This window comes from Alligator mississippiensis, chromosome 3 (genome assembly GCF_030867095.1).
Source record: "Alligator mississippiensis isolate rAllMis1 chromosome 3, rAllMis1, whole genome shotgun sequence".
Classification (NCBI taxonomy): domain Eukaryota; kingdom Metazoa; phylum Chordata; order Crocodylia; family Alligatoridae; genus Alligator; species Alligator mississippiensis.
In genome coordinates this window covers 31,306,943-31,322,079 of record NC_081826.1, presented here as the reverse complement: position 1 = coordinate 31,322,079, position 15,137 = coordinate 31,306,943, and the positions used below count along the sequence as shown (strand labels likewise).

The 15,137-nt window shown below is 42.7% G+C and overlaps 1 protein-coding gene across 1 annotated transcript in view; it reads left to right on the top strand.

Annotated features, from left to right (window-relative positions):
- The window catches only part of EBAG9 (estrogen receptor binding site associated antigen 9), a 64,010-nt gene extending 53,599 nt beyond the window's left edge, over positions 1 to 10,411 (top strand). Inside the window, exon 7 of the mRNA XM_006278627.4 lies at positions 9,844 to 10,411. Within this exon, the coding sequence (XP_006278689.1) occupies positions 9,844 to 9,964 (121 nt within the window). The 3' untranslated portion in view covers positions 9,965 to 10,411. The remainder of the gene's footprint in view (positions 1 to 9,843) is intronic.
- Positions 10,412 to 15,137: the final 4,726 nt, after the last annotated feature.

Sequence of the window (15,137 nt, the reverse complement as noted above, 5' to 3'; positions counted from 1 at the left end):
CAGTGTAACTCTCTGTTAGCAGTGTAATCTTGCTGCATAATCCAGCTTCATGAAATGAAAATTTGGGTAGTATGAGCCTCTACAAATTACACCCTGACATGGCTGGAAAAGGAAGCAAAATCTAATGAACACTACTTGTAAATAACTCCTTCTGAATGCTATACATCTTCTAGGATATTCAAAGCAAATAGGGATGGGGATGCAGGTTCCCTGTACTTCTCTTTCCCTGAATTCATTTGAGAGGGGGTTTACAAAAGGCACTGATAGTATCTTGAATTTTGTGTATCCCAGTTCAGTACAGTGACCTGACAGGAGTCTGTCAACCAGAGAGGGCCAGAGTGGATTGCAGTCCAGTCACATTCTAAACATTTCTGTCCATGTGTCAAGGATTGCAAAGTGTGATGTAGGAGCTAGGAAAGGACATCTAGTTCCCTCCTAGTTTATTTGAACAGCTAAAATGCACTAGAAGCCAAAAAGTTTCTCCATAAGGTTTATATACAGAATTTGCAAATACAAGTCACCATTCAGCAGTGCAATTGCTTTTTAGAGTTTGTTTCAGAATCTTATTTCCCTCCCTTGTTTCTTTCAACTCACACAAATCTTTCATGTCTTCCCATTCTCTGTATTTTTTCCTGTGGGGTCGTCTGCTGATGTGCTACCTACTCCTCCTTCAAGTCCCTTCTGGAAATGTGCTCTTTCCAATAAGCCTGCACACCCAAATCCTCCTCTTTAGATATGGTAATTTGGAATGAGGCAGGGTAGCAGGGGGAGAAAAGATCCTTCTTCAAAACTGGTAGCTTTTACAAGCATGCCGTGCCTGAAGTGCGTGGTCAGTCTTTCTAGTTTTGTTGCATTACGCTTTTGTCCTTCCTCGTTTCTGCATTCTCTTTTTGTGGTAAGAAGTCCCCTCCTGTGCAGAAACCTTGTCTGAAGAAAACCTCAATCTGATTGTTCAAATGTAGGTGCCTTTTGGCCACCCAGCTTCGAATTTGGCTTTTAAAAAGATGACTGTTCTCTGCTGTTCTTTGTGCATCTCCGATCTATCAGTACAGATGAAGTCAGTTTTTGTCTTTTATTTTTTAAGGATTACAAATTTTACTTTTCTTTTTAATTGAAAGAAAAATAAAAAATCTGCTTATAGTAATACAGGCCTTAGATTATCCTAATTTCAAATATACTTTTAATTATTTATATAAAAAATGGTGGTTTAGGAAGTCCTCAGTACCCTTTAACTTAACTCATTTTGAATTTGTGTCTCTTACTTGTTTCCACCCTGATTCTGTGTATGGCTTGAAGAAGCTCAAGTTCACCTGAGAAGTTAAATATCCTGTGCTGCCTTAGTATCGATATAGCTAGCCTTTACAATGGAGTAAGTGCTGACATTGACAGATTTCTAAATGAACTATCTCAAATTTGTGATGTGCAGAAAAGCTTTTTCTTTAATTATGTTTTGCTTTCTAGTTAAAGGTGACAAGGGAGAGATCTACTACTTCTAAGAACTCAAACATTGGGCCGATTTGCCAGCTGGTTTAGATACACAAAGATGCAGACAGGTGACTAGTTGAAATTTTTCAAAAGCACTGACGTAGATTGTATCTAGGTGACTCTAGTTTCCATTGAAGCCAGTGGAAATTAGACATCTAATGCCTCATAGTTTTCTTCAGAGTCGTGTAGCTGCATATACATTCAAGTTAGTTTTCATTTAATAATAATTTTAAAATGTTATCTTCACACATTTTAATTGAATTCCAACTTTCATTCAAATTCATCTTAATGAAAATAATAAAAGAAAAATACTATGCAGTAAACAAATAATGAATTATTCATCATTTCTAATTTAATAGAAATATAAAAATGTGTATAAATGTGTGTTGAGCTATATAATTGCACCATTGAGTATAGTTATGATGCGTCTTTATGCTTAGCAAAAAAAGTACCAAATTAAGTATAGAATTTCTTCTTAGTTGCAAGCAATATTGTAGTGGCTGCCAATGATTACATACCACTGAAAATAAATATTTGTCTAGTAAAGTAACTGAAATCTATAATTAAACAGTGTTTAACCAATTGTTTAAAATAGGTAATTTTAAAATCAGTCTATCCTGGCTTCTTTTTAGTTGCCAGACTTTTGGTTTAGGCACATAGCCATTGGCAAGTAAACATAGCAGTAACACATTATAGGATTGGTATCAAATGAGAAAAAGGAACACTTTTAGCCTGTAAAAAAATAAAAATAAAAAAAAATACTGGTTCTTTCATAAGCTAAACTTCTCCAATTTTTGTATTACCTTGATTTTTTTCCCCACCATATCATTGTCTATATTCAGAAGTCTGGGTAGTGACCATTAATGTTCAAACTGGCAGCAAGAAGTGATACACTTTTATCAAGACCGTTTGCTATGAACATTGGCCATTGGGCCTGCTGTTGATGCATTTCTCACATCACAGATGTTATTTGTGACTGCCTTTGAAATCTCCTTTTTATCAGACATGCCTGCTTTTTAGATTGTTTATCTACAATAAAAATTTCTTGGATAGCCAGCAGAGGGTGCAGTAAGCTTCTTAGAAGTTTTACTGCAAATGAGAATTTTCTGCATAGTTTTCAGTTTTAAAATATATATGTATGTATATGATCTGATGCTGATGGTTCTAACTCCTCAATTTCAGGGCTGCTGTTACTTTCTGGTAATGCTGTGTATTTCTCTCTGTGTTTTTGAAACCCCATTTTTTTGTGTATTTAAGCTGTTTATAAATGTGCTATTTTCTCTCTCAGTTCTTTCCATTTCCCCTACCCAAATCACTGGCAACCACTGTTAGGCTGCTACTGTGAAGTGCATAGTAGTATGTCTGCCTTTTAGCTTGTGAAGTTGGTGGAAATGCAGGTTGCAAAACAAAACCTTTCTTATGTGGGCTGAGGGTAGCTGGCTTGGTTGGGTGGGCGGAGACCCACAAAAGGTTTGGGCATTTGTGCCCAGGGTCCTAGTGCAAAAGTTTGATAAATATCTCTGGTTTTCCTTGACATTTTATCCTATTGGTTACACTGGAGTGATGTTGTAGCTGTGATGGGAGAGGAAGTATGTGAGAGGCAAGGATTTTTGGGGGTGATATCTTTTATTGGACCAACATGGTTGGTAGAGACTTAGACAATCTTGCAAGAGTTAGGGCACTCTGAAGAAGAATTTCTATCCTTATCCTCTTAGTTATGCTCTGAAACCTTATTTTATTATACCACAGAACCCCAAGTAAGACATGCATCCTGTTTTTTGGGAAGGCAGAATAAAGAGGGAAAAAAAAGATTTTTCCAGGGTTATGGTTATATGAAACAGTGACAGAGCCTAATTGACCTCTGGAGATGCATTCTCAGTTTGATAACTGAATCTAAGCATCACAGAGATGCTTTAACGTTATAAACCCTATTCCATGATGATATTGTTGAGTTTTTTAACATACCGTAAATTAAAACTATCTTTAGGTTTCTTGTTTTAAAAAAAGCATCTTAACAAAAAATAAATAAATAAATAAATGCGATTAAATGAAAACATCAAATTTAAATACAAGTCTGATTTTTATTGTTGATTTTTATCCACCCTGGTTGTAGCTGTGATGATCCAAAAACTGTGAGAGGCGAAAATTTCTTCTGGCAATATATTTTATTGGACTACATAGGGTTAGATCAGCTTTCAAGCACAAGACATTAATTCTTCCTTGGGTCTCTGTGTTCTAATGTCTTTTTGAAGCTACCTAGTTGGTGCAATAAAAATAATGCCCTAAAAATTCCTGCCTCAAGTGTTTAGCATACTTTGATCTAGGATTGCAGTCACCTCTTTGCTTTACTGCGTTTTACTGCTTATCAAATGCAGAATTACAGAAGATGGCTTTGATGTGTTCCTCCTTGGTGCATGGATGCAGTTGTTGCCCTTGTGCCACTCAGCTTTCACTCTTGGGGAAAAATAAAATGAACAAATTCTATCTTGTCTTTTTCTCATGAACTACATGTATTTGTGTTCTCATGGCAACCAGAGAGGTGACTCTGAGCAAGTCCTTGGAATGTCTTAAGTAATGACAGCCTGGATGTTGAGAGTATCAGCAGGAAAAGGCTACATTGAGGAATCTGTGCCTTTTCTTTTTCTTTAGTTTTTGCCCCCAAATGCTGTACTTCTGTACTGTTGAGATTAGAGATGGACTGAGCAGTGATGTTCTCGTACAAAGTAACCAAAATTTGAGTTCTCAGTACTTGTATATTGTTTTAGATCAGTTTCTAGTGTTTAAACCTTGTTTTAAATGAGTAATGGTTTGACCGCTGACGTCACTAAGAAGCTACCTGCTTAGCACTTAGCAGAATCAGGCCCCAAATGTCCTAGAAATCTGGACTATTGAGCTACACTTTTGTTGTATACACAAATGGCTAACTAAAATTCTGTGTAATAGAACTAAGAAAAGGTAGAGAATCAAACTGGCCTGTATAAATACTTTCTATCTAGTTTCTTTTTTAATAACAAATTGTAGACTAATGCATACAGATTTGAAATGGCAAAGTTTTATACAACCATGGATGTTCCATAAATATTTCTGTCAATTTTATATTTTTGTCAAGCTAGAGCCATATGTGAAGTAGCCTTGTAGAGTTCAAATCACAACCCCATTTATCAATAACAATTAGGTATTGTCTTATTTTTCCTTTCAGATTTAAGGAAATAGATAGAATTTCAAAAGATAGATTAGATTAGTCCTTAGATTATTAAGATGGTTAATATACACATTTGAGGGAGTGGGAGGAAGGGAATCAAAGTTCCTGGTTTGGGGAGGCAGGACCGATTCCAACACTAGTTGTTGCATCACCAGCTGGAGTTTGAAAGTATTTTAGGCAGTGTGCAAGAGCTTAACTGATTAGTGAAAGGGCAGGGGAGGGAGGCACAGAAGAATCAGTTTGCTTGGGGTGGGTATCAGAAGAAAAGTCTCTCCAGCTTTTGCAGTGAGGAGTAGGAAAGGCAACAAGACTTGCTGGAGCGAAAAAGAGAAAGGGAACTTCAGCAGGATGAATTCTTTGGTCTCTAACTCTCTGGTGGTTTTGGGGGGATCTGTTTCTGACAAATTTTTATGTAGCTTCACTTTTCTTATAACTGTTTTAATTAACTGTAATTCCATCCGTGGATAATGGGTGTCCTGAAATCTTGAGATAGTGATGGCTATAGCATAAAAATGCATTCAAGAGACATTACCGTAGGAGATTTCAGTAGATATCAGGGGTAGATCCGCAGGGGATGCAATGGTGCAGTCACACCCCCATTTGCTTCCTCCTGCTGATGTAGGAAGGAGGGTTTCAGCTCCTTATGGCACAGTGAAGGTGGTGGCTGTAAGGGAACTAGAACAATTCCCCCGTCTCTCTCTGCCTCAGCACAGGCTTGCAAAGAGCTACTTCTGCTCTCTGGATATAACAGGGTTGGGATGACGGTTGTGGTGGAATATTGCTCAGACCACATGAGAGCTGTGGTTGCAGCATTACCTCTAACACATCTTGGGCCCCCTGCATGCCAGTTACCAGGGCTTGGACATAGGCAGGGGTTCCTGTTGGGGAATGCTAGTTTATTGGGGGTAGAAACGGGGGTGGTGAATGGGGCATGAACTTGGGGAAACCATTTTGGAGGGGGCACCAGCCTGAGAGGCCCAGAGCTCCTGTATGGACTGGGGGTAGAAGGGTTCTGCAAGCAGGGTACAAGAATCCTATGCCCCAGCCACAGCAGCTGGAGCCCACCCCCACACAACAGCAATAGCAGCTTGAGTGCAGGGAGCTCAAGCAATACAGCTACTGAGGTCAGACCATCAAGATACTGCTGGGAGCCCCTGAGCAGGGGGGACATGCAGGGAACATAGATTCATAGACGTTAGGGTCAGAAGGGACCTCAATAGATCATCGAGTCCGACCCCCTGCATAGGCAGGAAAGAGTGCTGGGTCTAGATGACCCCAGCTAGATGCCTATCCAACCTCCTCTTGAAGACCCCCAGGGTAGGGGAGAGTACCACCTCCCTTGGGAGCCCGTTCCAGACCTTGGCCACTCTAACTGTGAAGAAGTTCTTCCTAAAGTCCAGTCTAAATCTGCTCTCTGCTACCTTGTGGCCATTATTTCTTGTAACCCCTGGGGGCACCTTGGTGAATAAAACCTCACCAATTCCCTTCTGTGCCCCCGTGATTAACTTATAGGCAGCCACAAGGTCGCCTCTCAACCTTCTCTTGCGGAGGCTGAAAAGGTCCAGGTTCTCTAGTCTCTCCTCGTAGGGCTTGGCCTGCAAGCCCTTAACCATACGAGTTGCCCTTCTCTGGACCCTCTCCAGGTTATCCGCATCCCTCTTGAAGTGCAGTGCCCAGAATTGCACGCAGGACTCCAACTGCGGTCTGACCAGCTCCCGATAGAGGGAAAGTATCACCTCTTTGGATCTATTCGTCATGCATCTGCTGATGCACGATAAAGTGCCATGAGCTTTTCTGATGGCTTCGTCACACTGCTGGCTCATGTTCATCGTGGAGTCCACTAGGACTCCAAGATCCCTTTCCGCTTCCGTGCCACCAAGCAGGTCATTTCCTAGGCAGTAGGTATGCTGGACATTTTTCCTCCCTAGGTGCAGCACTTTGCATTTCTCCTTGTTGAATTGCATTCTGTTGTTTTCTGCCCGCTTGTCCAATCTATCCAGGTCTGCTTGCAGCTGTTCCCTGCCCTCCCGCGTGTCCACTTCTCCCCACAGTTTTGTGTCATCTGCAAACTCGGACAGAGTACACTTCACTCCCTCGTCCAAATCGCTGATGAAGACAGTGAAGAGTATTGGTCCTAGGACCGAGCCCTGCGGGACCCCACTGTCCACACCCTTCCAGGTCGAAACCGACCCATCCACCATGACTCGCTGGGTGCGACCCTCTAGCCAATTCGCCACCCACTGGACTGTGTAGTCATCCAAGTTACAGCCTCTTAACTTGTTCACCAGTATGGGGTGAGATACTATATCGAAGGCCTTCCTGAAGTCTAAGTATACGACATCAACCCCTACTCCTGCATCCAGGCGTTTCGTAACCTGGTCATAAAAAGAGACTAGATTAGTCAGGCATGATCTGCCTACTACGAACCCATGCTGGTTTCCCCTCAGCGTAATTAAGCCTGCCGGGCTCTCGCAAATGTGAGCCTTGATAATTTTTTCAAAGACTTTGCCAAGGACGGAGGTGAGACTGACTGGCCTATAGTTGCCCGGGTCCTCCTTCCTCCCCTTCTTGAAAATGGGGACCACATTGGCCCTTTTCCAGTCCTCCGGGACTTGGCCCATGCGCCACGAGCATTCAAATATTCCCACCAGTGGCTGTGCTATGACATCCAGTGCCTTCAGCACCCTCGGATGGAGCTCATCCGGGCCTGCCGACTTAAAGGCATCCAGATCCTCCAAGTGAATCTGCACCATCTCAGGGTCTACGCATGGCAGTCTGGCGCCTTGCTGCTGCCTCTCTACAACCCCAGTGAGAGACTTGTCTTGCCCCTCTCTTAGGAACACTGAGGCAAAGAACTCGTTGAGGAGTTCAGCCTTGTCCCCTCTATCTGTCACCAATTGTTTCTGCCCATTTAGCAGGGGTCCTATTCCTCCCTGGGCCTTCCTTTTACTCCCTATATTTCTAAAAAACAATTTTTTGTTATCCTTTACTTGGGATGCCATCCTCAGCTCCATGGTAGCTTTGGTCCGTCTAACTGCCTCCCTACAAGCGCAGACAGAGGAGGTATACTCCTCTTTGGTAATCTCTCCCTGTTTCCACTTTTTATGTGCCCCCCTTTTGGCCCATAGGCTGCCGTGGATTTCTCTGGTCAGCCAAGGAAGCCTCCTGGCCCCTCTTCCCTCTTTTTCCTCGCATCGGGATCGTCTCCCTCTGTGCCCGAAGGATCATTTCCTTAAGGCACAGCCACCCTTCCTGGGCTCCCATCTCTTCAAAACTCCTACTCTGCAGTGTGTCCTTGACTAATCGCCTGAGTTAATTGAAATCAGCTTTCCTAAAGTCTAGCACTTTCACCCTACTAGTTACCTTAACCACTCGACGTCTTATGAAGAATTCTTTTAATAGGTGATCACTGTCCCCCAGGTGACCACCGATCTGTAGGTCCCCTACCATATCATCCCCTGTTGCCAATACCAGATCCAGTAAGGCATTCCCCCTAGTGGGATCGTGTATCTCCTGCGTCAGGTGGAGGTCCTGTACACAGGATAGGAACCTGCATGAATGGTGGGAACAAGCACAGGAAGGGTGAACTGACTTGCTGCTGCTACTGTAGCAAGCTGACCTGGAGTGGGGGGAGCCCCACGGCTGCTTCTGCAACTCTCCAGTCAGGAGCTATGGGCAGCAGCTGGGCAGGTTGCTGAGTTCAGCTGGATCAGTGGCAACAGCAGACAGGTTTCCTCTTTCTGCCCCTCCTCTCAGCTGTTGGGTGGAGATGTGGAGGAGGGCTGGCAGGGGCAGAAAGAAGAACCTGCCTTCTGCTGTTGCTGCTGTTACCTGTTGAGCCAGCACCCCATGCAGCTACTTCCTACCCCTGGGCCAGCACAGGACACCAAGAGCTCCCCAGGGACCAGATGGAGGAAGGAGGAACCTACCTGCTGCTATACCCTGCTGACCTGGGCTTGCAGGAAATATCTGAGTGAGTGCTGAGCTCAACTGGGGACAGCAACAGCGCAGTGGTCATGGTCGAGACCCTGCTTCCTGCTCTGCCTCGTGTCCCCCACTGGACCAGGTGATTCGGCTGTGCTTTAACACCCAACCCCCCAAAATGGTTTTGAAGGATAGTGCTAGTGGCATGTGCTGCTTCCCTCACCCCATTCCAAATCTTGGCTCTGCTTATGGTAGAAATATATACATGTGTTTTATCTTTAAATGACACAAAATTATATTTAAAAAATAATTTGGCCTGCTGCACTGCACTCTTAAATACCTCTAACCTTCTCCTGGATCATTCTTCCTACCTGTCATGGAAATCTATAATTTTATTAAACAAACACATTCATATTGGGCTAGAAGACCAGCAAAATCAGTGAGAGCCTTACTACTGACTGCAGTAGTCCTTTTGGGTTGAGGCTATGACTAGTATTTCTTGGCAGAAATTGCACTGTTTTTTAAAAGGTTTAAGAAGTTAAAGTATTATGCAGCTAACATATAAAGCACAGCAGTTGCTAGATTCTTATATGGTGATACCAACAGATAAGATCTATACCCTTTGTCCTCACTTGGGAAGAGGGAGGATATTTTTAAGTCATGTTTGCAAATTCACAGCAAAATCCTAGGGGAGATGAAACAGCTGGCAGGTTTCACACACATTAGCAGGGTGAGCTACAAGCAGTAGGAAGCCTGTTTCATAACCTGCCTCTTACCTTGTGCAAAAACCACAGTTTCATTTTCCTGAGGATTTTACCTTGCCATTAGTTGACTTGATTTCACTGGGTGAAAAACATTCATAGGACACAGCCAAAAATACTGAACACAAATGAGTTTGACCTTAGCAACGCACTTAGCACAGATGTGAAATCTGCCCTTCCTGTTGAAGCTTCAGTTATGCGCACACAAACAGGAGGCAAGTTCTGCCATTTTAGGAGCACAAGAATGACTGCTGCTTTACAGAGTCAGCATTTCAGACCATTTTCATAGTTGCAGAAACCTGTTATTTCAGTAAGTTCCAAACTTCATTCATTTAAGAGGCTGCTACTATCTGTAAAACATTAAAATAAACATGGAATCTGGGTTGGCTAATGCAAAAGGCTTTATTCTTTCTCAGAATCTTGTACTGTTTTCTAATGGTGGGAATCCCATGTGCTCTTCTCCAATTGCAGACAGCAGAAGATTGCAGAAAGGGAAAAGAGGGCAGCAGAACAACAAAGGAAGAAAATGGAGAAAGAAGCACAAAGGCTTATGAAGAAAGAACAGAACAAAATTGGTGTCAAACTATCCTAACACAAGCTGTTCAGTGGATGACAGTGTCAGCAGGAGAAGGGGGATTCCAGTCCTACAACACATGCATCATTCATATTAAGTATTTCTAGAACTCCAACACACTGCTTCATTTTAATGCATTCTTTGGGCCATCTTGGAAGCCAGAATTCTCCCATAAATTATCTTGAACTATGTTAGTATATGGATCTTTAAAACTAAAATAAAGTACCGACCCAACAAATCATACTTTGATGGAACAATGTTTCCTGCAATAGCCCTATCCATCACCCTCCTTATGCAAGAACACTGATTGCTGCAGTAACAGTATGATGGTGGAGATACAAACTCTTTTAACAAACAGTTCAGCTCAAGCTTAAAGAGAAAAGGGTGTATATAATTCAGTGGTGGGAAGTCTGTATCGTCTATTATGCTTACCTGAAACACGTGTAATTAAACAGTTTTAAAGAATCTGTTTTTCCCCCTGTGCTTTGTTTCACAAAATTCATGCCAGCACTTCTCTTTATTATTGCTTTAAAAATTAAATATATGGTCTTTTCTGCAGGTCACTGTCCTCTCACAGGAGAAAAAATTGATGCTTCTGATGAATTCATTACCACACATCCAGTTTTAGAATAATTGCAAATGGGGTTTCTGTGGTTGGGGTCAAGTGAAGGCTGGAAATTAAGGGAATGAAAGTTTGCCTTACTTGCATTCCGGGATTGAAATGCCATGTAACCATGGTAGGCAGTGATGTTTCTGGTCTTGAGAATGATGTCAAAATTGTATCAGTCCAACTTGTACACTTCTAATAACTCTTTTCGTTGTAGATGTTGTCCACCATTACAGGAGTATATGGGCTTAGTTACGTAATATATTTGTTTTTAATTAATTGTTTTAATTTAGTTACGTTTTTCTTTGGTGTGTTTCAGATTCACTGTTAAGTATACTGGGATATTAACAGGGCATGCCAAGATTTCCCCAGTAAGTCTCTTGGAGGGCGGGGGGGGCGGGTTAGTAATTCATCTTTACAGAAAGTTGCTGGCTTCCTGCCTGCAGTGGCCAAATTTCACAAGCAGGAAGAGGAGAAACTTTACATTCTATATTGTACCCTGACATTCTTCTGAAAAGGAGCTCTATAAAAGATGCATGTAAGATGGCATATGTACAGTTGCCAAATCTTTGTCTGTCCTGCACAATCTGTTGATGGTCTTTTTGGCTGGCTGCAACCTTTCCAATTTCCTGAAAAGCCCAAACCCCCACTGATCAAAAATATGCTGTACTGATGGCAGGGAGGATCTTTAAAAAGAAAAAGAAAACAAAAACAGCTTCCACTTCTAATTTGTTAACCCAGCCTCTGCTGCTGCTCCTCAGAGGCTAAGAAACTCATTGAGTTTTCTTTTGGCCTAAAAATTGAGTAATTCTCCCCTTTGTGCTTGCTCATCTATTTTATATCTGGGACCAACACTTGACAGGTGCCTTGAACAGTAGATTGACAGGTCTCAAATATCAAGATAGATGAGGGCTCCCCCTTGGGGCTTATTGTCATCTGCCAACAGATCAGGATGAGGGTGACTCTTGCCTGCTTCTAGAGGCACGGTAGATGTGCCTCAAGAACAGGCAGTTTGTAACTAGCTACCCTAACCCAAGCTTGTGTTGAACAGACTGATTATCCCATTGGATAATCTCCTTATTATCCCACTGGAGAAATGTCTGGAACCTGTGCAACACCTGAACCTACTCTATAGACAGTAAAGCAGTTGAGAGCAAACGTTCATCGTCTAATTGACAGAACAATGAGGGATTAATTGACTGGCTTTGAGAGTGGGATTAGAGAGAGAGAACACTGTATTTGTCCTTCCTTATGTTTAATGTTCCTAGAACTGCTTATTAATGTGAAACTTTTTAGTAAATTAAGGTATCACTCCATACGTGCATCATTGCCCATGAGTCACCTTTTGTAACCCAGGACGTGGCATGGAACTGAGACTTCAAATATAATGCATGTTTTTCTTCCTTTTGAGATGATAATTGGCTCTTGCATGCCATGAAGGATTTGTGTGTGTCACTTAAGACAACCAAGGCCATGTACTAGTCCATCCTGCGGGGCAAGTCTGAGCTCTACTTCCTTCTAGTGGATCATTATTTAGTAACATTTTAAACATTGGCTGGGGGTTGGTCTCACATTGCTTAAATTTTTTAGGCACAGGCCCTCCTTCCTTCCTTCCCCTACCCCCCAGTATTGGCCCTCCTCAGTATTATTTTTTAGTCAAACAGGCTGAGGCTGCCAAACTTCATCTGATTCCTTCTGCCATGAACCATTTCCCTATGTATGTAAAAAATCAAAATACTTCCCAATCCAGTTAGCTCATCATTTGGCCCTTCTGTTCTAAGTAAGGATCAAACAGCAAAGGCTGGGGAGTAGCAGTGAGGCAGATCTGATTGTAGACTGCCAAAAATAAGGGGAGAGATGTTGTATCTAGCAAAGATGATGGGTAGGGGTTTAAGACTGCAAGAGGATGGTCTTTCCTTTGGGTTTGCTGTGTCCCATTGGCCAGCTGCGGGGGGAGGAGGTGGCAAGAGAGTGGTAACTGGCTCCCCTGACTTTCTGATGATATGAATCTTCCTTCTCACTATTTTGTACCCCTGGCTTCCATCCCCGAGTCATGGAACTGTGTTCTGTAAATGGGTTCTGACCCATTTCTTTATTCTGAAGAACTGACAGGAACTCTTCTTATTGAGTCAAACTGACAGTGAGGTTTTTTTGCTTTCCCATCAGCAGCGTGGAGACATGATTTGAATAAGTAAAAGCAGGATTCAGAAGTTATTATTAGAAGCAAATGGCAGGTGGAATTGTTGCCCAGTGCAGATGAAAGCTGGAAGAGACTGGTCCCAGAGGTAAACAAGCTGGGATCTTGGTGTCTGGAAGAAGAGGACTGTTGTTTTAAATTGTAGTAATAAGGGGACCTTGGTCTATCTCATAGGTGGGGGAAGAGTTAGAAATCTCTGAAGGAAGCTGTTATGGGTAGTGTGTGCAGTAAGGGAAACTCCTGCATTATGAGTTATATGGTAGGCATTCAGTTAAAGGTCTAGTTCTGTGTCTGTCTGTTACTTGTGTATCCTGGGCAGGTGTATTCATGTCACAAAATGGAACCTAATGCAAATACCAATCAAAGCTGTGCTTAATGCATTAACTTACCTAAATTGTAACTGTGCTTGGAGTCGGTATTGTTGCTTTCCTCTCAGCTTTGCATTGCACCCATCTCAAATTTACATGTTGGACTGCTCTGCTGGGAAATATATTGTTCTTAAGGTGCTTTCTACTTTACCACTGCCCAGAGGGCATGCAGATTGCACTAGCAATGGTAAAAGAAGGATAAAAAATATCTTTGACTTGGCTCCTGAAGAGGTACTTCCAGCCGCTTTAAAGAGATCATCCGTGAGTTCCCCATGCTGCTTCTCAACCTTGAGGTGAAATGTTTTGGTTTGTTAAGAATCTCCTCGTTATCTGAGATTTGCTGAACATGAAGCCTACATTTTTTTGTGTGGGTGTGAGGTCTACTTTTGCCCCAGTTCCTACATATCTCAGACTGTGTTTCTAAAAACCAACCTGGGCTCTAAATCTAAAGTAAAGGCAAATACCAGGACAGTTGGTGGGAGTAAGACAGTGAGGGCCAAACTCTGGCAGGTGGCTTTCCTAGGTGCCACTCTGATCCCTTTACCCTGCCCAATCTCTTGCTCTGCTTTCAGCTCCTTGCCCTGTGGCCCCTGCCTGAGCTATTGCTTTGCTTTTCAGTTCCTTCAACTCTATCTGTGACTGTGTTCCCTTCTCCAGTCTGCTATCACACACCAAAGCTGCCCGTGCATCTTGTGACATGCTGCGGGTTGGCCACCCTTAGAGTAAGGCACTCTACTTAAGGGACAGGGAGGGGCTACAGGAATGGTGTGCCAGAGAAAGCATCTGGATTTGTAATAAGAGAAGAAATGGACTTTAGTTTCTGTATGACAGGACTTTGACTAAATAAACAGCTTGCCTCCTTTAGATTTACATAAATCATCAGTGAATGTGGCCTGCAGTCCTCAATAAGAATTAATGACTTGGGAACTATCGAAGAGTTTAATTAAAGATGCAAACCAACTAGTGGAGCATAGTGCATGTCCACAGTGGTGTTTCTGCAGACAGGTATCATAGTCCAATAACACTTCTATGCAAGCATCTCTTGGTCTAGATCAGTCATTTGACACCCTTGGATATTCCCTATGTGTTGACCAATTATTCCTCTTCCCACAGTTATTTAATACTTAAGCAGTTTATGATCAGTGATTAGTCTGACTTCACAACACTTTGAAGCAAGTGGAATTTGGAAATATTTTCTACCCATTCTACATTGGGAGGGGGGGAAAGCTGGAAAACAATGATGTTAAATGACTTGTGGTCTCACTGCAGGAACATGTGCAACCATCCCCATCCCCCTTCACCCCTCTCCCCCTAGGGCCTATCTCATATGGTTAAGAGCTTGCAGACCAAGCCCTATGAGGAGAGACTAGAGAACCTGGACGTTTTCAGCCTCCACAAGAGAAGGTTGAGAGGCAACCTTGTGGCTGCCTATAAGTTCATCACGGGGGCACAGAAGGGAATTGGTGAGGTTTTATTCACCAAGGTGCCCCCAGGGGTTACAAGAAATAATGGCCACAAGGTAGCAGAGAGCAGATTTAGACTGGACATTAGGAAGAACTTCTTCACAGTTAGAGTGGCCAAGGTCTGGAATGGGATCCCAAGGGAGGTGGTGCACTCCCGTACCCTGGGGGTCTTCAAGAGAAGGTTGGATAGGCATCTAGCTGGGGTCATCTAGACCCAGCACTCTTTCCTGCCAATGCAGGGGGTCGGACTCGATGATCTATTGAGGTCCCTTCTGACCCTAACATCTGTTAATCTAACGGGTGGGACTGCTGCAAAATGCCTGTTAAATAAGCTCTGCAAGCTGCAAAATCCCTTTGTCTTAATGCAATTTAAGCAGGTCCCTGCTCATGTAATACATCAACTACAGAGCCTGTCACCTCTGGGATAGTGGTTGCTGTGGGAGGTGTATCTAAGTGTTCACTGCTTTCTAAGCAATAAGAGTCCAGAGTTACCTTGTGAAAGTTCATCCTTGAGTTTAGTTTTGTTTAAATATCTATTGCTAAAAGAAAACACTGA